This window comes from Chlamydotis macqueenii, chromosome 29 (genome assembly GCF_036417535.1).
Source record: "Chlamydotis macqueenii isolate bChlMac1 chromosome 29, bChlMac1.mat, whole genome shotgun sequence".
Lineage (NCBI taxonomy): Eukaryota > Metazoa > Chordata > Aves > Otidiformes > Otididae > Chlamydotis > Chlamydotis macqueenii.
The window spans coordinates 1,148,141-1,169,980 of record NC_141584.1 but is presented as its reverse complement, the minus strand read 5'-3'; the positions used below and the strand labels follow the sequence as shown (position 1 = coordinate 1,169,980).

Sequence of the window (21,840 nt, the reverse complement as noted above, 5' to 3'; positions counted from 1 at the left end):
GCCCACGCTGCCCCCACCCCTCGCGGTCTGAGGGGGGAGGGTGGGAAGACCCCCGGCAGCTAACGAACCCTGCTAACGAGGGGGAGAGCGCCTCAAGCCCCATAAGCCTGGGGACAGGGAAGTCTTGGGGGTCGGGGTCCTGGGGGACGCGCTCCCAGGCACAGCTGGCACAGCTGGATCCAGCTGAGGGGTCCCAGCAGGCCTGGGAAGCGGTGGGGTGGTCTCCGCACCGGATGAGGACCAAAGAGGGTGACGGTGGGGCTGGTGGGTGTCCTGGGACCACCACACACGGGATGGGTCCCTGGGCCCGTCCCCCCCCCCCCACCACGGGCACCCAAATGGAGCGCGGGGGGCACCGGGTTCATCCACAGTGGCTGGACCCCGGCCGGGCTGGGTTTCGGGCCCCCGCGGGTCGCGGGCGAGCACCAGGCGGGACAGGACAGGCAGCAATTTGGGATCGGCTTTATTGGCGACGGCGGTCCGGAGCGATGGGCACAGGCGGGGCGAGAGGAGCGCGGGGAGAGCTGGGGGTCAACCGGGGGGCTGCGCCGCGCTTGTGCCGGGGGTGCTCGGAGGGAGGAGGGGGACGCATCCCGCCCGCCGGGGCCGGCCCTGGGAGGGAGCCCAGACGACACCATGGAGGGGCAGCAGGGCCTGGAGTCCTCTGCTGCCCCAAAACCTGCTGGGGGCCCACCCTTCCAGCCCAGCAGGGCTCCTGACGAGCCCCCGGGACACACAGGGGGGTGGTGTGGGATCAGGGGAGGGGCAACAGGGGTTGGGACCGCGGGGAGATCCGGTGCGGTGGCAGGGTGTTTGGTGGGACGGCCAGGAGGTCTGGTGGGGTGGCAGGGTGGTTTGGTGGGGTGGCCAGGAGGTCTGGTGGGATGGCAGGGTGGTTTGGTGGGGTGGCCAGGAGGTTTGGTGGGATGGCAGGGCGGTTTGGTGGGGTGGCCAGGAGGTTTGGTGGGATGGCAGGGCGGTTTGGTGGGGTGGCCAGGAGGTTTGGTGGGACGGCCAGGAGGTCTGGTGGGACGGCCAGGATGTCTGGTGGGGTGGCAGGGCGGTTTGGTGGGATGGCCAGGTTTGGTGGGGTGGCCAGGAGGTTTGGTGGGATGGCAGGGCGGTTTGGTGGGACGGCCAGGTTTGGTGGGACGGCCAGGTTTGGTGGGGTGGCCAGGAGGTTTGGTGGGATGGCAGGGCGGTTTGGTGGGACGGCCAGGTTTGGTGGGGTGGCCAGGAGGTTTGGTGGGATGGCAGGGCGGTTTGGTGGGACGGCCAGGTTTGGTGGGGTGGCCAGGAGGTTTGGGTGCTCAGTGTCAGGGCAGCAGCAGAGAAGCTCCAGCCCTGGAGCTGCACCCCTGCCCACGACAGGACCCCCGTGTCCCCCTGCTGTCCCGGGGAAGGAAGGGACTTACCGTGCTGCTCGCTGGTCACCTGGAAGAGGGAAAACACCGAAGAGGTGAGACCCGGCCGAGTCCCACCACCCCGCGCTCACGGCAGCACCCGGCCAGCCCCCAGCGCCCACCCCTGTCCCCGCTGACGCGGCAGAGCCCTCCCGTCCCCCCCCGGCTCCCCGCTCACCCCACAAGGCTGGAAGTCAGAGCCTTCAGCAGTCCCTCCAGCATGTCAACGAGGATGGCCAGCACGCCACTGTCCGCCCTCTCGGCCGCCGCCATGCCTGCGGGAAGCACCCCGGCGCCCCGACGCGTCGCTACCGGGGTGCCGCTCACCCCCTCCGCTCCCTCCCACCCACCCACCCAAACCGGTGGCTCTGACGCCCGGCGCGTCTCGACTCGCGTGCTGGCACCGCGGCCACCCCCCCGGCCCTTGCCGTGGGGTTCGCGGGGAACGGGGGGTTCTCAGAGCCCGTCCGTGCCCTGGGGGTCCCCCCTTGTGCCGGCCGCGGAGGGCAGAGGGGGAGGCGGGAGCACCCGCACCCAGGAGGAACCGTCCCACCTTCCGAAGAAAACACCCAAAGATTTGCCGTTCCCCGGGGGGCTCGGGGTGTGGAGGGGGTCCCAAACGCCCGCCCTACATCCCGGGCACCGGACCCCCTGGGTGCGCAGGGTTCAGAGGCGGGACCCCCAACTCACCGGAGCCGGCCGGAGTGGTCTCTTGAAGAGGAACTGCGGGAGGAAGAGAGACGGCGTCACCCCCCTCGGCACCCCACGGGGACCACCCCGCTGCCACCCCACGTCCCCCCCGGGGGACCGGCCCCACTCACGGCCAGCGACCAGGCCGCAGGCCAGCGCGGCCAGCAGCGGGACCACCCAGAGCTTCATCGTCCCAGAGGATTCCGGAGAACGGGCACGGCCGGGAGCCACCGGGGATGAGCCGGGCTCGGGGTCCGGCCCTTATGAAGGGAGCGGGCGCCAACCGGCCGGGGCTGGGAGGGCTCGGGGGTGCGCGGGATTTTTCCAGGTGTGGGAAGACGCCGGCGCCCGGGCGCCGGGCCAGGGGCAGGATTAGCCCGGATTAGCCCCGCGGCCCCTCCGGCAGCGCGGCCGGCGCGGCTGCCAGCCCCCGGAGCACCCAAACCAGCCCCAGCCGCGTGCCCAACCGGTCCCGAGGCACAGCCCGAGCGGCTCGCAGAGCTCCCACCGCACATCATCCCAGTACACTCCACATCATCCCACTACACTCCACATCATCCCACTGCACATCATCCCAGTGCGCTCCACATCATCCCAGTGCACATCATCCCAGTACACTCCACATCATCCCAGTGCACATCATCCCAGTACACTCCACATCATCCCACTGCACATCATCCCAGTGCGCTCCATGCCATCCCAGTGTACTCCACATCATCCCAGAGCGCTCCATGCCATCCCAGTGTGCTCCATGCCATCCCAGTACACTCCACATCATCCCAGTTCGCTCCATGCCATCCCAGTGTGCTCCACATCATCCCACTGCACATCATCCCAGTGCACTCCATGCCATCCCAGTATGCTCCATACCACCCCAGTGTTCTCCATGCAATCCCAGTGTGCTCCATGCAATCCCAGTGTGCTCCATGCCATCCCAGTGTGCTCCACATCATCCCACTGCACATCATCCCAGTGAGCTCCATACCATCCCACTGCGCTCCACGTCATCCCAGTGCACTCCATGCCATCCCAGTGCGCTCCACATCATCCCACTGCACATCATCCCAGTGCGCTCCACATCATCCCAGTGCACTCCATGCCATCCCAGTGCACTCCACATCATCCCACTGCACATCATCCCAGTACACTCCATATCATCCCAGTGCACTCCATGCCATCCCAGTGCACTCCATGCCATCCCAGTATGCTCCACATCATCCCAGTGCGCTCCATGCCGTCTCAGTATGCTCCATGCCATCCCAGTGCACTCCATGCCATCCCAGTACACTCCACATCATCCCAGTGCGCTCCATGTCATCCCAGTACGCTCCAGGATGAGAAACCTCCCTGGCACTGCTTAGCAAACAAACCCCGTCCGGAGATGTCATCCCTCTCCACACGCAAGGCAGCGCGGAGAGCGCGTCGGCACCGCGCCGGGGCGGACGGAGCAGCCGAGCGTGACCCGCCGTCACGCCGGCGCGGGCAGCGCTGACAGCGCGGCCGCGAGGGATTCGCCTGGGTGGTTTCAGACTTCCAGGCTGAAAACGCCGGAAAAAAGGTTTAGGAGGAATTTTAGGGAAAGGTTTACGGAGGCGTCGACAGCGGCTCGCAGGGATGCGCCCCGGGAGACGGGCAGGAGGTGGATGGGGTGCTGCCGGGAGGGGTTGGGGTGCTGCCGGGGGGGTCCCAAAGCAAACCCCCGCCCCGATGGAGGACGCGGTCCGTACGCGCAGCCCCTGCCCCCGCGCTCCCCGTGGGACGGTCCCCCCACGGCTCCGCTCGCCGTTCCGCAGCCCGCGGGCCAGCAAACGCCCCGAGCCCTTCCTGCGCCGGGCCGCGCGTTGTTCCTCCCCGGATCTGAAGGCTCTGCACCGCCTTATTTTCAGTTTAAAGCCTGCAAAATCGCCCGGTCCCTGCTCAGGTGGGCTCTCGGGAATCGCACGGCCCCTCTGCCGGAGCCTTGGCTCCCGGCTTCTGAGACGCGGGATAAATCCGCGGTATTCTCCGTGCACTTCTGGGGCCTGGCGCCCGAGGGAGGGTTTGTGCTGCAGTCCCTTCTGATGGCACCGTGTTCATTCCCGGTGGGAAGAGGAGGGAGAGGAGAATCCCAGACCCCTCAGCGCTACCCTGGGCTGGGATTTCAGGCATCCGGATGCGGGATGCGGAGCCGAAATTCCCGGGGAGGGAGCGGGTGGCAGCCGGGACCCTGGCTCGGGGAGAAAATACCCAAATACCGAGCAGGGGAGGCCGGGGAGCGCAAACGTGGCTTCGCTTTGGCGCCGTACCATTTACAAGGCACTCCGTCCCGCCGGGTTAATCCATCCCGCCCCAAACCCTCGGCTCCGGCCTCGGAAGCACAGAGGGCTTCAACGTTTGCATTCGACGTGACGAAGCCGCGGCTCTCATTTCCCCAGTCCGGCGGCAAAGCTGGACGAGGACATCACGCCGTGTCCCCAGCTCTGTCCCCAGCGCCAGTTACTTCTTCCCAGCGGATCCTGCGCTCGGAGCGCTGGTTCTCAGCCGGGATCCGCTCTGGTTCCTGCAGGCACCATCGGGATGGGGCTGGCCGTGGATAACCCGGTCCTGAGCTCCAGCCGTGCTCCACCAAGGCTTTCTCAGGAGGCTTCGACCATCCCACCCGGGACCTGCCCGGCAAATCCCAGGGCAGAGTGTTTATTTCTCGGATGAGCCGGGATGGGCAGAGCCAGGGGACCGGGAACATCCCTGGGGGTCGCAGCCAGAGCTTGAGGGAGCTTCCAGGTTTGGGGGGTCCCCATGGACCCCTCCGCAGAGACCGAGGAGAAGGACAAAGCGCAGCCCTGGTAGGTCGGGGCCATCCCGGGCCATGGGACCACGGCGCGGCCAGGACGGGGTTTGGGAGCCGGCCCCAGTGCCGGAGGGGCCGTCGGCTAATCCGGGATAATCCCCTCTTTGGCTGCTCTCCACGGGGAAGCCCTGGGGTTTGTTTACCCGCCAGGACTTTTCTTTTCCAGGAACTCCAGCGCCGACGCCCCGGGGCTGGTGCCATCCTTGCAGCCCGGAGCGGAAGGTCATGGGCAACCGGGATGGGGACCACCAGAGCCCGGCGAGGAGGGGACCGCGGCGGCTCCTTCCTGAGGTCATGGGGCTCTGGTCTGGGGTGGCTTGGGACCTGTCCCCGTCCCCTGGGTAGGGCAGGAGCAGCGCTGGACCCCGAATTTGTGGCTTGGGGACACTTTGGGGCGAGCCCCACGGAGGCTGCTGGGGTGCCCAGCCAGCACCCATCACCCTCCACCACCCGATTCGGGGCCATGCCCGCACTCGGTGCCTACGTGGCCCGGGACAAAAGCCACCGACAGAGCTGCCCGTGGGGCACGTGTCCCCAGCCGTGTCCCCTGCGTGCGGCGGCGGCGCAGGAGGGGTTAAGGGGCGGTGGGCACCCACCCAGCACCATCGCGGTGCGGTTTCCTCCAGATGCCCAGATCTCTCGGAGAGGAAGAGCAGCGAGCCGGAGCGATAAGGTGGGAGGAAGAGGAAGACAAGGCCTGGAGCCATCAAGTACCCCAGTAAGGAAACAGGACGGGGGGGCTCAACAGGGGCGACAGGAGATGGAGAGGCCAAAAAAAACCCCGAGCGGCAGCACCCCAACCCCTGGGCTTGCACCCCTGCCCTGGGACGCACGCTCGCGGGGGCACCGTGGGACCCCAGCCCTGCCGTGAGCCCGTCAGTGGGGCGGGGTGGGGTGGTCTGTGGGGTCTGAAGGACAGGACCCCCCCCCGCAGCCTTGCTGGCAGCTCCTCCAGCCCCGGAGCGGAGCAGAGCCCCCGAGCTCAGGCCCCTTTGGGGGATCCCACCCCCCCCAGCAGCTCCAGGCGGGGACACAGACACCGTCGTCCCTTCGGGAACTTTATTTCCAGTGTGCTGCTGGTTTCCGCCCAGCAAAGCCCCGTCCTAGTGTTACAGGCGCTGCCGGCCGAAGCGCCAGCGATGTCCCCAAGCGCCGGGGCCGGGGACACGTCCCCCGCGCCGTCCCGCTGCGGCCGCGGCCCCGGAGTCGGGAGGCTGGGCGGAGGGGGGACGCGCGTGCCCCTCGGGGCGAAAGTCCTGAGTTTGACGGGTTTGCGTGCCGCACACCCACACGTGCACCCACACCCACACGTGCACCCACACCCACACGTGCACCCACACCCACACACGTGCACCCACACCCACACACGTGTACACGCGGTGCTCAGCCCTCGGCTGAGGATGGTCTCCGTGTCCGAAACGCTGCGCTACGGGACGGTACGGTCCGGTCCATCCGGCACCCAGCCGCGGCTCCGGCCAACGGCGGGGCGAGCCCGGGTCCCTCTGCGGTGGCCTCAGGCCCTCTGGTCGGTGCCGGGGAGCCGGGCGACGGGCGGCTGGCCGGGCACCGGCTCCTCCGCGAAGCCGCTGCTGTCGGACTGGCCGCTGCCGGCGTGCAGCATGAAGCCTGCGGCGGGGGGACGAGGGGACGTGGGGCCAGGCGCCGGCGTGGGGCACCCGCTGGGAGGGTGGGCGCGGGTTTCCCACCCGAGGAGCGCGGGGACGACGCCACGACTTACTTCTCCGGACGAGGACGGAGGGGTGGAGGGTCCCGCCGGCTTCCTCGCGGCCGTCGCCGTCGTCGTCCTCGCTGGCACTCAGCACCTGCAGGCGGGATGCAGCGTGGTGGCAGCGCACGCGTGTGCGTGCAAAGGCATGTTGGCATGCGTGTGTGTGTGCGCACACCCGTGCATCCCTCCCTGTGCGTGCGAGGATGCGTGCATGCGTGCGAGCCCGCGTGGGCACGCGTGCGCAGCCGCCGGAGCGGCTCCCCCCTGCCAGAGGCTCCATTTGAAGCTCTAAATCATTCAAACCTTAAAAGCCTGGGAAGGCTCCGGGGACATTTCCCGCTCCAGCTCCCTCCTGCCCCGCCGCCGCCTCGCCCCACGTCACCCACCGGCCGAGGGGACCCCCTGCGCCGCTGCCCCCCCCGGCTCCCAGCCCCTCCCTCGGCGCCCGTCACCCGGGCATCGCTCCTCACTCACCTCCTCCATCTCGAAGGAGTCCACCGGCTCCCGCCAGCCGCGGCGGTGGGGCGAAGGACCCTTCCCGGGGGGCCCCCCGGCACCCCTCGGGGGATGCTCCCGGCGCCGGCCCCTGCTCCGCCGAGCCCGCGGTGTGTCTGAGCCGGGGGAACGCGTCCTGGCGTGGTCCGGGGGGTCACCCGGGTGGGACGCGCGGGACCCCACCTTCCTGCTGGGAGAGGTCCCCCAGGAGCCGGAGCCGAAGCCGGAGTCCCCCTCGCATCCCAGCCCCTCCGGGTGCTCAGGGGTGACCCACGCCCAGCCGCCGTGGGGGGCAGGGGGACCCGGCGCTGGGGACAAGGTGACATTGGCAATGTCAGGCTGGTGCCCCTGTCCTGCTCCCACGGGACACGGAGCATCCTTGACCCCCGGAGCTGCCCCCGCGAGGCTGTCACCGCTGCCCTGGCCATGGGGACAGTCCCCCCCAGCCCCCGGTGTCCCCAGTGGGGCTGGCCTCAAGGACGGCTCCCGCTCCCCTCCGCAGCGCGTTGGGGCGTCCGCGTCACCGCGGTGGGGACACGAGGGGACATCCCACGTCGGCCGCGGCGACGGTGACACCGGGGGACCCCACTCTGCTCCCCAGCGCTGCCGCACCGTCCCCGCGTCCCCGTCCCGTCCCCAGCCCTCGAGGACGTCAGCCGGCTCGAAGCAAAACCGCTCCTCCCGCGCCCGCTCCAGCACCTCGCGGACCACCTTCCCCAGGGCGCTGGGCTGGCCGGCGGGCAGGGCGGGCGCCCGGCCGCTGCCCCGCGGGCTGTCCCCGTCCCGCGGCGGGGACGTGTAGAGGCACATGGTGGACACGGCCTTCTTCAGGCGCTCGGCGGGCGAGAGGGCGCGGGGCTGGGCGGGGGCGACGCGGGCGGCGGGGCCGTCGGGACCGGCCCAGGCGGGGCGGGAGGGGGAGATGCGCTGCACGGGGGTCCGCGAGACGTAGGAGTAGAGGCAGAAGAAAGCGTCGGCCGTGGCAGCCAGAGCCTGGACCTGCTGGAAGCGACCTGGGGGGGGCCAGGAGGAGATGGGGAGGGTTCAGGGGTGAGGGACGCTCGGTGGGGCTGGGAGACGGGGTAAGGTGGGCTGGGCTGCCACAAGTGGGGAAACTGAGGCAGGGGAGCATCTTCCCACCAGCCCAAAGGAGCTGAGCCCAGCCGGCACAGCGCATCCAACCTCCCGCGTCGGCGCGTCCCCGGGCGGGGGGCTTGGGGACCCCCGTGTCACTCACTGGCCAGCATCAGGCAGGGATCCTCCATCTCCATGCGCCGCACTTGCGCCTTGAGGAAGAGCTGGAAGTCGATGCCCTTGGCGCGGGACGGAGCCGAGAAGAAGCGCGGGGGGACGCGGGCCACGGCCCCCGGCTCGCTCTGCACGAAGCCCAGGTTGTAGAGGATCTCCTCGGCGTCCGCCTGCCGCCACTCCAGGACCTCGGAGATGCTGCGGGGTGGGGACCGGCGTCACGAGGTGGTGTGACCCCACACCTCCCCCCCCCCCCCAGAGACCCCCTCCCAGCCCCTACCTGGAGCCGGTCTTGGCGGTGAGGCTGGAGAGGGCGCTGGACGCCATGCTGTGCCCCAGGCTGAGGCGCCTGGCCCGCAGAGCCCTGCGGCGGGGAGCGGGACGGCGCTGAGCCAACGGGACGCTGCCGGCGGGACGCGCCGGGCCGGTGTCCCCGGCCTCCCCCGGGACCCCAAACCTCACCTGCCCGTGGCCTTGTCGCTCCCCGGAAGCAGGAGAGCTGGGAAAAGGGAGCAGAGGGGCGGCGAGGGGTGAGGTGAGGCGTTTTGGGGACACGGCCCACGCTCGCCACCCTGGGGACGCGTCCTTCCTGGTAGCCACAGCGTGGGGGGACGCAGAGCCCCACCGAAACGCCCCCGGGGGCAAAGCTCCCAACAGTGGTGGCTCTGCTCCTGCCCGTCCCCATCTCTGCCCGCGGGGTGACGGTGACCCCGCGGAAGGGGACACCCCGGGGTGACCGGTACCTTCAGCTCCCAGGGTCAGGTCATCCTCGAAACTGGTCCCGTTGCTCCCGCACCCTGCGAGAGAGCGAAAGCCTGGCGAGGCGCGGGGCCGCCCGGGGCGGGGGATGGCACCCGCCGCCGCGCAGCAGCATCGGTGACCCCCCCGGGACCCCCCCCACCCATCGCCCTGCACCTGAGGGACACACAAGGACCACCACCCCGGGAGAGCCGCGGGGGCGAAGCCGACGTACCGAAGGGGCCCGGCAGGCCCGGCTCCTCCGGCGGGACCTCGGCCGACGACCTGTGCCAGAGCGAAACCCCGTTACAGCCCCCCCGGCCCCCATCGGGGGGGCTGGAGGGGGGACGGGAGGCCTGAGCGCGGTGGGACGGGCGGTGGGGATGGGGACGCAGGGTGGGCGCAAGGAGAGCGGGAGTGCCATGGTGGGGTGTTGGGAACGGGGTCCCCTCGGCAGACCCCCAGTCCCAGGGACCCCAGACCCCTGGGAGACCCTGGAGACCCTCGGTGAGGTGCGAGGGAAGGGTGCCACCACCCTGCTCTCTTCCTGGACCCCTGGCCCCGGCCACGCGTCAGCATCATCCCACCACCCGCGCTGCTCCCCCGGTGACGCCGAAATCCCCGCGGGAACGGGAGATGCACCCCCGGGGCTGCCCCCCGCCTGCGCCCCGGCTCACCCGCACTCCTGCAGCCACGTCTCTATCTTCCTGGAGGGGCTTCCTGGGGGGGGGGGGACAGAAACACCCATGAGGTGACCCAGCACGTGGGGGACGACCCCCACCCCGTCTGCGCCCCGGGGTCCCCCGAACCTTCGAGGAAGACGTCGTCCAGGTGGGGCGGCTGCAGCTCGGGGACGTCCCGCAGGGCGGCCGCCGCCTCCTCCTCCAGCGCGGTGGTCCGCCAGCACCGGCTCTGCCGGGCCCACGCGCGCCGCTTCTCCCATGACGAGGGGCTGAGCACCGACGCGCCCTCCATGGCCGCAGCGCCGGGCGGGCCGGGGGTCTCCCTGCGGGGACACGAGAGGCGTGGAGATGGTGGGGGGGTCTCCTCCATCTCCTGCCCATGGGGTGGGACCAGTGGGTGCTCCGTGGGTAGGGGCAGGGTGGGCGCTGGGGACCCCAGGGTGCTCTACCCCTGCCCGGGCGTTTCCCTGGGGGCCAGCGAGCGCCCGCCGCACCGAGGGGCTGGAGGGGGATGGAGCCGCCGGAGCGAACGGAAGAGCTGCCGGGGCCGAGATAACGCAGAGCTGCTCCGCGGCTGGGGTGCTCCAGCACCCGCCTGCTCCGGCCACGCGTCCCCACGGCCGAGCGCCGCCGGAGAGGGAGCATCCCAGTCCAACCATCACCCGAGGGCTGCTGGAGGGAGAGCATCCCAGTCAAACCATCACCCGAGGGCTGCTGGAGTGGGAGTATGCCAGTCCAGCCATCACCCGAGTGCTGCTGGAGGGAGAGCATCCCAGTCCAACCACCGCCGAGTGCTGCCGGAGCAGGAGCATCCCAGTCCACCATCTCCCACCACACCAGCATCCCAGTCCAACCATCACCCAAGTGCTGCCAGAATGGGAGCATCCCAGTCCACCATCTCCCGCAGCACCAGCATCCCAGTCCAACCATCACCCAAGTGCTGCCAGAATGGGAGCATCCCAGTCCACCATCTCCCGCAGCACCAGCATCCCACTCCAACCATCACCCAAGCGCGGCGAGAGCTGGAGCATCCCAGTCCACCATCTCCCACCGACCCAGTATCCCAGTCCAGCCGCCGCGCGGGTGGGAAGGGAAGCGCGTTGCAGGGCCGCCACGCTGCCAGCCCCTCGCACCCGAGGCCGGCGCGGTCCATCCCCCGCCCCACGGCGCCACGCCGCAGCAGCTGCGCCGAAAGTCCCCGGCGGAGGAAGGGCACCTTGTCACCGTTTCCCCGTTTCGCCTCCCGCCGCCCGGGGTGCAGGACGGGGCCGCGCAGCGCCCACCCGGGCCCCGGACCCCGTGGCGCTGGGAGCTGCGACATCACCTCCGGGCACGGGGCTGGGGAGCCCGGGGGGGTGGTCTCAGGGCGCAGCGGTTTTGCGACCGAGCTCTTCACCTCGGCCACCTTGGGGATGGCCCACCCAGCGCACGTGGCCGGGGACTGTCCCCATCCCGTCCCCCGGACGCCCAGAGTCCTCGTCACCCCCGTGGCCCCGGCTCCTTCTCCCCAAACCCGGGTCCAGCCGCTTCCCGCTCTTCCGCCCTCATCCCCGCAGCCCCGGGGTCCCCCACCCAACCCCTCGGCGGGGCAGACGCCGCCCACCCAAACCCCTCGGCCCGGCTGCGGCACTCACCGGCGCGGGGGGCGGCCGGCGGCCCCCTCGAGCGCTGCCTACCTCCGGCGAGGGGCCATCAGCCGCCGTGGCGCCCCGTCGCCCCGCCGCCGCGCCCGGCCCCCGGCGGCATCTGTCGTCAGCGGGGAGGGAGGAAATTCAGCTGTTTGGAAGAGGAAATTAAAAAAATCAACACCGAAACCTCAAACGTTGACCCACATCCGCTACCACGGCGGGAAAAAACTTAATGAGCTGCCAACGTGGGCGACGGTGGCTAATAATAGCCCGGGGGCCGCGCCAGCCACCCAGCTCGCCCTCGCCACGGGAGAGAGGGCACCCACTTTCCGGAGGGGTCCCCTGCGCCCGGCCCGCTCCGAGGGCGGCTGCCACACCCCGACGGGGGGGTCCCGAGACCCCCGGCTCTCCTCAGCGGCCGGCCGAGCACGAGGTGCCGGGTGGGCTTCGCCTGGGCGACGCGAGGAGGAGGAGGAGGAGGAGGAGGAGGAAGAGGACGGCGCTTCGCTTCACGCCCCGCGGCGCCCTGCTCCCTCCCGGCCGAGCACCCACACCGTGCCGAGCCGCCGCCGCCGCCGCCGCCGTGCCGATAAGGCAGCGCCGGACGGGCGTGCGGCACGCGTGGCTTATCGCCCACCGGCCGGGCGAGCCCAGCGCGGCCCCGATACGGGGACCCAAAGCCGCTCTGCCCGGGGCGGGACGAGCCAGGTTGGGGCGGCTTTTGGGGTGACCCCGGATGGAGGGTGGCAGCGGGGTGACGGAGGCGGTTCTCCCGGCGGGTTGTTTCCCAAACTGGGATGGCATCGCCAATCCCACCCTCCAGCGTCTCCCCCAGCGCCCGGTGACCAGGACTCACCTCCGGCGGGGACATCGCGGCCACCGAGGTGCCATCCCCGCTCCCTCATCCGCGCCGCCGGATCCCTCGGGAGCCGGATTTCGGCTCTGATCGCAGCCAAGAGCCCGGGCGCTGCCGTGTTCCGGGCCACGATCCCGTCAAAAAAGGCAAGGAAGCTCCCGGGCCGGCGCTGCCCGGGAATGGCGCTGCCCGCGGGAGGGATATTTTTAGCCCGGAGTGTTTGCGGATAAAGCTCCGAATTAACCGTTCCTCCAGCCCGGCCGGGGGCTCGGGGGGGCTCGGCTGCCTCGGCCGGGAGTCGCTTGGCCCAGCCCATCCCCGGCGAAGGACGGGGCGCGTCCCCGCTCGGCGGCACCCGGCATCCGCCTCCGCGCCGGGGCTGGGAGCGGGAAAACGGCCGCGTGCCTCTCCCCGCTCGCACCCAGCGCCCGCCACCCCGCAGGGATGCTTGGGGGGGCGCGGACCCCGGGGGCCAGGGGACATTTCGTTTAACGGCCAAGGACGCGTCGCCGCGCCAGCAGCCGGACCCCGAGCGGGAGCCAGCCCGCGGTCCGGCCTCCGTCTCTCCCAGTTATTCCCCAGCAAACGCCTGCGCTGGGTGCTGGGAGATGCTTTTACCACCCCCCCGCCGGCCCCCCCAGCCTTTTTTCTTTTCCCCCGCGGGGAGCCGGGCTGGGGTCACGGCTGGACGGAAGCCGGGAAGGGATTTTCTGGAAAAGCCCACCGAGGAGCGAAATGGCCGCGGGCGGAGAGAGGATGCTGGGATGCGCGGGGGTGGGGACCCCCCCACACCCCTCACCAGCCGTGGGGGTCCCTGGGGAGGAGGGAGACCCCCGTCCAGGGGAGCAGGGACCCCAAAGCAGCCGGAGCAGGCAGAGGAGGGGGTTGGTGGCCGTGCAGAGCACCCCGGGAGTGGGCAGGATTGAACCCCAGGAGCAGGGAGAGCTCGTGGGGGGGGTTGCCAAGCGCAGCTGGAGGGGGGGCTGCCGGCGTCGGGGTGGGGGGCAGAGCAGCACGAAGTGGCCCCCCGGCGAGCGCTTTTTGCATCACTAATTAACGGCGGCCACGTCACGCCGGAGCGGGACAGCTGGACACGGAGCAGGACACGGGGACACGGAGCAGGACACGGGGACACGGCCCCCGGGAGCCGGTGGGATGGCGGGGAGGGGGTCCAGCTTTGGGTGGTCCCGCTGCCTTTTCACCCTCCTGGACCCCCAGCACCCACCCGCTGCCGCCAGCATCCCCTCGGCCCCGCCATGGGGACCCCCCCCCACGCCCCCTGCACCCGCTCCGGCGGGGGCACCCCTGGGATCCGGCAGCCCCCGCCGCCGCCCCCCGCTCCGGCCTGACCTAGTTACGGATTCGTGCCGCCAGATCCCGGCAGCCGCCGCCCGGGCCTCCCGCCCGCATGAATAAGTGATGGGACAGGCGTGACGGCTGCGGCAGCGGGGCCCCCGCGCCCCCCGGGGGGGACCCCCTCCCTGCCCCGAGCCCTGGGGGCTCTGCCATGGCGGGGGGGGTGCACGCACTGCATGGGCTATGGGGGTGCGTCGCGCCTGGGGGGGTGCAGATCTGGGGCGGGGTGGGGCGCGGCGGCCGCCCAAAATGGGTGGAGGCACCCTGCAGACCCTCATCCCGCAGACCCCAACTCCGTGCCCCCCCGCAACGATGCTGCTCGCCCCCACTCTGCCCTTCAATCTGTCATCCTCTCTTTTTGGGGGGGGTCCCCCATCCCTCTGTCCGTCTGTCCGTCCATCCTGGGGCTGACCCACGTCCCCTCCCGCGTCGTCGTGGTGAAGCCACGGTCACCCCGCTGGGACCCCTCCTCGGATGCAGTCGCCGGGGTCCAACACCACCCCGAACCCCCCCCCCCCAGTGTCCCACAATTAACAGCCTCGTTAGGACAGATGACGGACAAGGGGTCACAGCAGGGATATGGGGGGGGACAGTCCCCGAGAGTCACCGGCCGTGTCCCCGGCTGCGGGACGTCGAGCGCAGGCGATCGATGCGAAGGCCGCCCCGTGTCGAAACGGGCGCTGCCGGACTTTGCCCGCGCCCGCCGGCGCCTCCCGGAAAGTTCCCCCCGCCCCGGCCCCGGGCGCCTGGCCCTGTCCTTGTCACCACCCCCCGCGCCCCGGGACACGGCTCTGACCCGCGTGCACGCGTGTGGGCGTGCACACGTGTCGGCGGGCGTGCACACGTGTCGGCGGGTGTGCGCACACAGGTGAATGAGCGTGACGGCGTATGCTCACGTGTGCACACGCGTGTCTGGCAGCATGTGCAGGTGAGCGTGAGTGTGCAAGTGCATGCGGCTGTCTGTCCCGGTGTCCGTCTGTCCCAGTGTCCATCTGCAGGTGGTCCCACATGTCACCGTGTCCGGCTGCGTATCCTGGTGTCCGTCAGTCCAGCTGTGTGCCCGTGTCTCTGACCCCATGTCCGTGTGTCACCCATGTCACCCGGCACCCCTTTGATCACGTGCCTCTGCACCCCGGCGCCTGTCCCGGTGTCTGTCCCAGGGCCTGTCCGTGTGTCTGTCCCCATGTCCTGGGCTCTGTCCTTGTGTCTGTCCCTTTGTCCCGGGGCCTGTCCATGTGTCCGTCCTTGTGTCCATGTGTCCATCCTTGTGTCCAGGTGTCTGTCCTTGCATCCACATGTCCATCCCTGTGCCCAGGGTCTGCCCACGTGTCTGTCCCTGTGTCCGTGTGTCCGCGCTTGCGTCCGTGTGTCCATTCCTGTGCCCAGAGTCTGCCCGTCTGCCCGTCCTTGTGTCCGTGTGTCCGTCCCTGTGTCCCAGGGCCCATCTCTGTGTCCGTCCTCATGTTCATGTGCCTGTCCATGTGTCCATGTCTCCGTCCCTTTGTCCCGGGGTCTGTCCTCATGTCCATGCGTCCGTCCCTTTGTCCCGGGGCCCATCCAGGTGTCCATCCCTGTGTCCGTGTGTCCATCTTCACATCCGTGTGTCCATTCCTGTGCCCAGGGTCTGTCCTTGTGTCCGTCTTTTTTTCCCTACGTGTCCGTCCCCGTGTCCGTGTGTCCGTCTCTTTGTCCCGGGGCCGATCCCTCTGTCCATCCCTGTGTCCACGTGTCTGTCCCTGTGTTCGCATGTCCATCCCTGTGCCCACGTGTCCATCCCTGTGTCCATGTGTCCGTCCCTGTGTCCATGCGTCCGTCCCTGTGTTCGCGTGTCCATCCCCATGTCCATGTGTCCGTCCCTTTGTCCTGGGGCCGATCCCTCTGTCCATCCCTGTGTTCGCATGTCCATCCCTGTGTCCATGTGTCCGTCCCTGTGTCCATGTGTCCATCCCTGTGTCCATGTGTCCGTCCCTGTGTCCATGTGTCCATCCCTGTGTCCATGTGTCCGTCCCCGTGTTCGCGTGTCCGTCCCTGTGCCCGGAGTCCGTCCCTGTGCCCCTCCCCGTGTCCCCGTGTCCCTCCCCGTGTCCATCTGCCCGTCCCCGTGTCCCCACGCCCGGTCCCGCTGTCCCTCCCCGCGTCCCTCCCTCTGTCCCGCCGGCTCCCACCGCCCGGGCGGCGGCCGCTACCGGTACCGGGGCGGGGCGGGGCCGAGGCGGGGCGGGGGGGTGGGGGGGGCGGCCCGGGCAGGGCCGGGAGCCGCCGGGAGCCGCCGGGAGCCGCCGGAGCCGCCGCCCGCCATGGAGCCCAACAGCCCACGCAAGATCCAGTTCACGGTGCCGCTGCTGGAGCCGCACCTCGACCCGGAGGCGGCCGAGCAGGTTGGGGGGGGGCACGGCGGGGGGGGGGACATTGGGACACCGAGGCGGGGAGACACCGGAGGGACGCCGGGACTGGAGAGCTGGGGGGGAGCGGGAGGGTCCTGCCGGGGTGGGGGGCACTGAGACACCGGGGGGGGGGGGGGGGGACACTGGGGCTGGAGGGCCAGGAGGGAGCTGGGGGGGTCCCACCAGTGGGGGGGCACCGGGCGGTGCGGGCACGGCCCCGGGATCGGGGAGAGGGGGGGCCACGCAGCGAGCAGCCCCCGGGTGACTCGGGGACTCGGTCGCGGCGTGGGAGGACGCGCCCGGGCGCTGCCAGGTGGGCACAGCCCCCCCCCCCCCATACCCCCGTACCCCACCCCACCCCGGTACCGGATTCCCCCCCCTCCCCATCCCACAGAGCAGCCCCCGCTGCACCCCAGCACCCTCCGTGGGTTGGGGGCTGCGCGGGCCCGTGGGCAGGACGGGGTGGGGGGGGCGTGGGGGCCGGGGTGGCCGCGGGGCCGGGGGCGGCGGTGGCAGGGCCGTGTGCTGGCTCAGCCGGGGTGTCCCGGGACGGGTGTAGGGTGTCCCCGTGTGTCCCACCCCACTCGGGGCCCCCAGCTCCCTCCAGCCGTTGCTCAACCCCTCTCGCTGGAGGGGATCCCGAAATAGCAGCAGGGGCGGGATGGCCCCGCCGGGGGGACATGGGGACCCCCGCACACACCCCCCGGCGCGGCCTGACCCCTCCCCCTGACCCTGCTCTGCCTGGCCCCCTCCCCGACCCCGGGGGGCGCAAGGGGACAAGAGGGGTCTTTGGGGGGACCCCCACCGCCCCCCGCTATCGCTGGGCATGGGGAGCTGCGCAAGGGCTTGAGGATGCTGAGGAGGAGCTGAGGGGGCTCCAGCTGGGGGTCCCAGCCGTCGCCCACCCCACCCGCCCCAGGCCAGTGGCTGCGGGCCCAGGAGCCCTCGCGTGCCAGCGGCGCGGGGGCGAGCGCAGGCCGCCCCCTCGGCGAGCATCTCGCTGCGGCCACGCACCATCTGGGGCTGCCGCACGGCTCGCTTCCAGCGCGGCCCACCCCCCCCAGGGGGGTGGGCGAGAGCCAGGGTGGGGGCTGCTGGGCGGTGGGCATGGGACCCCCTGGCACCCATCCCGACTGTGGCCAGGGTGCCCGTGTCCCACCTCCCGTCACAGCTGGGCGACGGGGGGCTGGGGAACGACCCTGCCCTGGGGAGATCCCTGCCTCAGTTTCCCCTCCCGGGGGGGGGGGTCAGCCCCACCTCGGCGATTTGGCAGCGCCCGGCGGCGCGGCAGGGCCTCAGCAGCCAGCCCTGGGCGGTGGCGGCAGGTGACGATGCCGACGTCCCCTCCCTGGGTCTACAGCTCCCCTAATTTTGGGGTGTCCCCGCGTGACCTGGGTGGGCTCCGCTCGGCGTGGGCTCGCGCTGGCGGAGGGCTCGGCCGCCTCAGGCCCTGGCCAGGCTGCGGCACGCTGTCCCCGCGTCCTGCGGGGTCGTCCGCGAGCCCCTCCCTCCCAAAGGACCTTGACCCCACGGACCTTCTCCGGTCCCCCGTGTCCCCACGGGTCCCGCAGCTCCTTGACCCCCCCCGTCCGGGTGCCACCCGTGGGCGCCAGGCCTGGCCCAGGGCTTTGTCCTGCATCTCTGCCCCCCGTCCCCGAGGCTGGCGGGGGGACAACAGTCTGGGGGCGTTTGCTCCGTCGTGCTGAGCTGGGCCCACCCCATTCCCATCCCCGCTCCCGCTCTGGTCCCCGATCCCCGCTTTCCCCCCCCCTGCGCGGCCCCCCCAGCCGCGCTGTGCCCGCCGCGGGCCGCCGGGCCGGGCTCCTGCCGCTCTCAGCCGTGCGTTTCTTAATCGATGGCGGAGATTGATCTAAAAATAGCCACGGCCGGAGGGGAGGGCCGCGGGGGCGGGGGAGGACCGAGCATCCCTCCCTCCGAGCCGCCCCGACACCCGTGTCCCCCAAATCCGGAGCGGGAAGGGCGCTCAGCTCCGCCTGGGTGACCTTGAGCGGGTGACACCCGTGTCCCCCACCCCATCGCGGCCCTGCCCCACACCCCGGGGGAGGCTTCGCAGGAGGGGCAGCAGCCCGGGGGTGGCTCTGGTGTCACCAGGGTCTGTCACCGGGGGTGGGGGGGGGGGGGCCGATCGGGGCCTGTGGGGAGCCCGGCCCATCCCAGCCCCATTGCTGGGTAAGGGGGGAGCACGGTCGGACCCCAACCCCGGAGCAGGGGGCTTGGCGGCGGGTGGCTGGCGGGGAGAGGGCGATTCCGGGCGATTCCGGGCGATTCCCAGCTCCCTCTAATCTCCGTTTAAAATCCAGCTCGCGGGTTTCTATGGCAACGGGGCCGACACGAAGAAGATGCTCCGGGGGGCGAGGGGGGGGTGGGCTGGGGCCAGGAAGAGGTGGGGAGGGGGCTTCCTCCGCCCGCCCAGCCCCTCTCCCGCCTCATTAGCATCTCATCAGCATCTCGTTAGGCATCCCGCCTCATTAGGGAATCCTCGCTGGGAAATTCACGTTTCTGAGCAGCTCAGTTACTGGGTCAGCGGGGAAAGGGGGCAAAGGAGCGCCCGCAGGGTGCGGTGTCACCATTGTCACCGCCGCCACCGCCGCCACCAGCCCCAGCCACGCCACGGCCGCCGGATCCTCTGACGGGGCCACGAAACCCCCCTGATGGCACCGAAGGGGACGTGGGGCCCGGGATGCTCCGGGTGACCTTGGGCAAGGACGCTGTGGACGCGCAGGAAGGGCAGGGCCACGGCCCTGTCACCGCACCGATGTCCCCACCATGTCCCCGAGCGCTTCCCGGGCCTGGGGTATAATTAGCTCCCGGCTGTCGTTAGCGCTCGGCCGGGAGACGTTGATTTAAACGACACGTGTGTCCGGCCACGGGAGCCGCTGGGCTCAGGGCCGCGGCCCGCGCCCTCCGGCCCCCTGGGGCCACCGCCGCCGCAGGGACGGGGACGTCAGGGAGGGGTCTCAGCGCTGGCGGGGCTCTGGGTGGGCGCGATGGGGTTTGAGGTGCAGCCGTGGGTCCTTCCTGACCCTCTCCCGTGTCCCCCACCCCACCCAGATCCGGAGGCGCCGACCGACTCCTGCCAATCTGGTCCTGAGCAGCGACCAGTCGTCCCCAGGTGGGTCCTGGCACGTGTCACCCCGTCACCTTGGGCGCCAGCCCACCCATGGGGTGCCCAAGACCCCCCTTCGTGATGGCCAGGGACCCCCACACAGGGGGTGCTCAGGACCACAGCGCACTGGTTGTCACAGGGACTCATCCTGCACCCTGGCACAGCAGCACCCCGTGTCCCGTGTCCCCCACCCTGGCACAGCAGCACCCCGTGCCCCATGTCCCCCGCCCCGGGACTGTCCCCGTGTCCCACCCAGCCCGGGGCTGCGTTTCCAGGATCCCACCCCGGGTCTCGCTCAGCCCATCCATCTTCCGGGAGAAGCAGCTGCCTGTGACACCCTGCCAGGGACCCTGGGGACAGCGGCACAGGGCCACCCTCGCTGGCACAGGGAGCAGGGGACGCCAGCTGTGACATTTAAGAGCTCCTGGGTCAGCGGCCCAGCCTGGCATGTGGCCTTTGGGGACGGAGTCTGACCCAGCTGACGATCGTGTCACGGCCTCCCTGCCCCCTCCCCCCCCCCCAGCTGGGTGGGTTTTGTCTGTCCCCTGCTTTTGGGGACACTCCAGTGGCTGGGAGACTCTGTCCCCACGTGCCACCCCCGCACCCTGCGTCCAGCTCTGGCTGCAAATAAAGCAGGGGGCTTTGTGGGGCTGAGGGTCACCGTGGTGTGGGGGGCTCTGGGGAGCTGCCAGCCTGGCCCCATCCCTGTCCCCAGTGTCCCCAGTGTCCCCTCGTGACAGGGGGCAGGTGCTGGTTCAGGGATGCTGGTTCCCATGGCAACACGGGGGGCGATGGTGATGCTGGAAGGGGATTGTGGGGGCGGGGGGCGGGGGGTGGGGGGACAGGACTGCCCCGACCTCACCCACGGGTGACAGAGGGACCCAGTGGGGCCGGATTCACGTCGGGGGTGCAGGATGGACCCCAGTGCCCCGCACCCACCGCTGACCTCCACCTCCTTCTGCCCCCCCCCCAGAGATCGACGAGGACCGGCTGCCCAACCCCCTGCTGAAGGTAGGTGCTGCCGGCGCGGGGGGGGCTGCAGGGGGGACCCCAGCCCCTCGGGGTGCCCCCCCGGCTCACGCACCTTCCCCCCCCCCCGCAGTCGGGTCTGGCCATGTCGCCCAGGCAGAGGAAGAAGGTTTCCCGCACCACCCCGACCATGAAAGGTATTTGGGGGGGGGGGGACAGGGGGTGACAGTGTCCCCCTCGGCGCCGCAGGGCACCCACGGGTGGGGACGCCGCCACCTTTGCTCGAGCGTGGGCACACGGGGAGGCCACCGAGCTCGGCGGGAGCGTGGGGACGGTCACCGCTGCCCCCCGCGTCCCCCCCCCCAGCGCCGCTCCCTGCCCGGCAGAGCTGCAGATGATGGTGGAGCATCACCTCTGCAAGCAGGCGCGGGGCGAGGAGGAGGAGGAGGAGGAAGCAGCCGCCGCCACTGCCGCTGGCCAGGAGCGTGACCAAGGCCACTGCCACCACGGTGACATCGAGCACAGCCACAGCCCCGGTGGCACCTGCCCGCTGGCCACGCACGAGGGGGGCCCGGGGCCCGGCGAAGGTGGGTGCTGCTCCCCGCCCCCCCCCCCGACCCCTGCGTTCTGCACCCGGAGCCTCCCCGCGCCCCCAGCCGGGGGGGGGATTGGGGGAGCTGGGATGGTTTGTGGGGTGCAGCGGGGGGGGCTGAGCGCATCCCCCCACCCCGTGGCACCCGCAGGGACCCACGGGGACGGGCGGCAGAGCCTGGCCGAGGAGGGCACCCATATAGCACCGAAGGAAGGCAGCGGCAAGGGTGCTGCCAGCAGCCAGTAGGTATGTACTGGGGGGCACTGGGGGGGTACTGGGGCACTGAGGGGGTGTAGTGGGTCACTGTGCGGGCGTGTACTGGGGCACTGGGAGGGTATTGGGACACTAGAGGGTACTGGGACACTGTACTGGTGCACTGGGGGGGACTAGAGGGGGACTGGGTCACTGGGGGGTGTACTGGGACACTACTGGGTCACTGGGGGGGTACTGGGGCACTAGAGGGTACTGGGATGCTGTACTGGGGCACTGAGGGGGTGTACTGGGACACTGTAGTGGGGCACTGGGGGAGCACTGGGACATTAGAGGGTACTGGGACACTGTACTGGGTCACTGGGGAGGTACTGGGGCACCAGGAGGGTGTACTGGGCTACTGTACTGGAGCACTGGGGGGAGCATGGGGGGACTAAGGGGGCACTGGGGGAGGGCTGGGATGTACTGGGGCACTGGGGAAGTACTGGGACACTGTGCTGGGTCACTGGGGAGGTACTGGGACAGTGGTGCTGGGCGGGGGTGGCACTGGGGCCGCGGCTCTGGCGTTGCTGGGGATGGGGCAGGGACGGGGCCGGAGCCGTCCCCAGCGGGGGGTCCCCGTCCCCAGCGGGGGGTCCCCGTCCCCAGCGCAGCTCCCCCGTCCCCAGGTGCCAGCGGCGGCAGGAGCGGGGGCCGGAGGAGCCGAACGCCACCCGATTTTTTTTTTTACCTGAGCGTTTTTCTAAGATGTCACGGCTGTTCTGGGGCTTCCGGAGGGTTTTTTTTTTTTTTAAACTGCCGCGGGCGGGACCCCCTCCCCTCCCCACCCCACCCCCTCACCCCCCGAGGGGCTCTGGGGACCGTGGCAAGCCGGGCTGCCCGCCCCGTCCCCCCCCCCGGTCCCC

At 70.8% G+C, this 21,840-nt stretch overlaps 2 protein-coding genes across 4 annotated transcripts; one reads left to right on the top strand and one right to left on the bottom strand.

The window, feature by feature from the left end:
- Positions 1–5,978: 5,978 nt before the first annotated feature.
- On the bottom strand, positions 5,979–12,405 carry TESPA1 (thymocyte expressed, positive selection associated 1). Of its 3 annotated transcripts, XM_086768765.1 has the most exons (12): positions 12,298–12,405; positions 11,448–11,589; positions 9,940–10,136; positions 9,808–9,850; positions 9,366–9,415; positions 9,136–9,189; positions 8,855–8,891; positions 8,673–8,756; positions 8,382–8,590; positions 7,124–8,157; positions 6,659–6,743; positions 6,302–6,546 (listed from the first exon to the last, which is right to left on the bottom strand). In XM_086768765.1, the coding sequence occupies exons 3-12, from the start codon at positions 10,103–10,105 to the stop codon at positions 6,434–6,436; spliced, it is 1,875 nt and encodes a 624-aa protein (XP_086624891.1). In that variant the 5' UTR covers positions 10,106–10,136; positions 11,448–11,589; positions 12,298–12,405; the 3' UTR covers positions 6,302–6,433. The 3 variants fall into 3 exon arrangements, with proteins under 3 accessions (XP_086624889.1, XP_086624890.1, XP_086624891.1); XM_086768763.1 differs by having other exon boundaries at positions 5,979–6,743; XM_086768764.1 differs by lacking the exons at positions 9,136–9,189; positions 9,366–9,415; positions 9,808–9,850; ... (1 more) ...; positions 11,448–11,589; positions 12,298–12,405 and having other exon boundaries at positions 5,979–6,743; positions 8,673–8,779; positions 8,855–8,883.
- A 3,401-nt stretch (positions 12,406–15,806) lies between these two features.
- Positions 15,807–21,701, top strand: PPP1R1A (protein phosphatase 1 regulatory inhibitor subunit 1A). Its single transcript, XM_086768877.1, has 7 exons — positions 15,807–16,031; positions 19,110–19,170; positions 20,138–20,175; positions 20,267–20,330; positions 20,520–20,720; positions 20,877–20,971; positions 21,604–21,701. Exons 1-6 carry the CDS (start codon positions 15,951–15,953, stop codon positions 20,969–20,971), a joined length of 540 nt encoding a protein of 179 aa, XP_086625003.1. The 5' UTR covers positions 15,807–15,950; the 3' UTR covers positions 21,604–21,701.
- Positions 21,702–21,840: the final 139 nt, after the last annotated feature.

What these genes read in the sequence shown, in the direction of transcription:
- TESPA1 (XM_086768763.1), bottom strand. Translation starts at nt 10,105, where the DNA reads ATGGAGGGCGCGTCGGTGCTCAGCCCCTCGTCATGGGAGAAGCGGCGC. An exon ending in ACGTGGCTGCAGGAGTGCGG is followed by an intron (nt 9,416 to 9,807) that starts GTGAGCCGGGGC and finishes GCTCTGGCACAG; the next exon opens with GTCGTCGGCCGAGGTCCCGC. An exon ending in GGGCCTGCCGGGCCCCTTCG is followed by an intron (nt 9,190 to 9,365) that starts GTACGTCGGCTT and finishes GCTCTCTCGCAG; the next exon opens with GGTGCGGGAGCAACGGGACC.
- PPP1R1A (XM_086768877.1), top strand. Translation starts at nt 15,951, where the DNA reads ATGGAGCCCAACAGCCCACGCAAGATCCAGTTCACGGTGCCGCTGCTG. An exon ending in ACCCGGAGGCGGCCGAGCAG is followed by an intron (nt 16,032 to 19,109) that starts GTTGGGGGGGGG and finishes CACCCCACCCAG; the next exon opens with ATCCGGAGGCGCCGACCGAC. An exon ending in GGGCCCGGGGCCCGGCGAAG is followed by an intron (nt 20,721 to 20,876) that starts GTGGGTGCTGCT and finishes TGGCACCCGCAG; the next exon opens with GGACCCACGGGGACGGGCGG.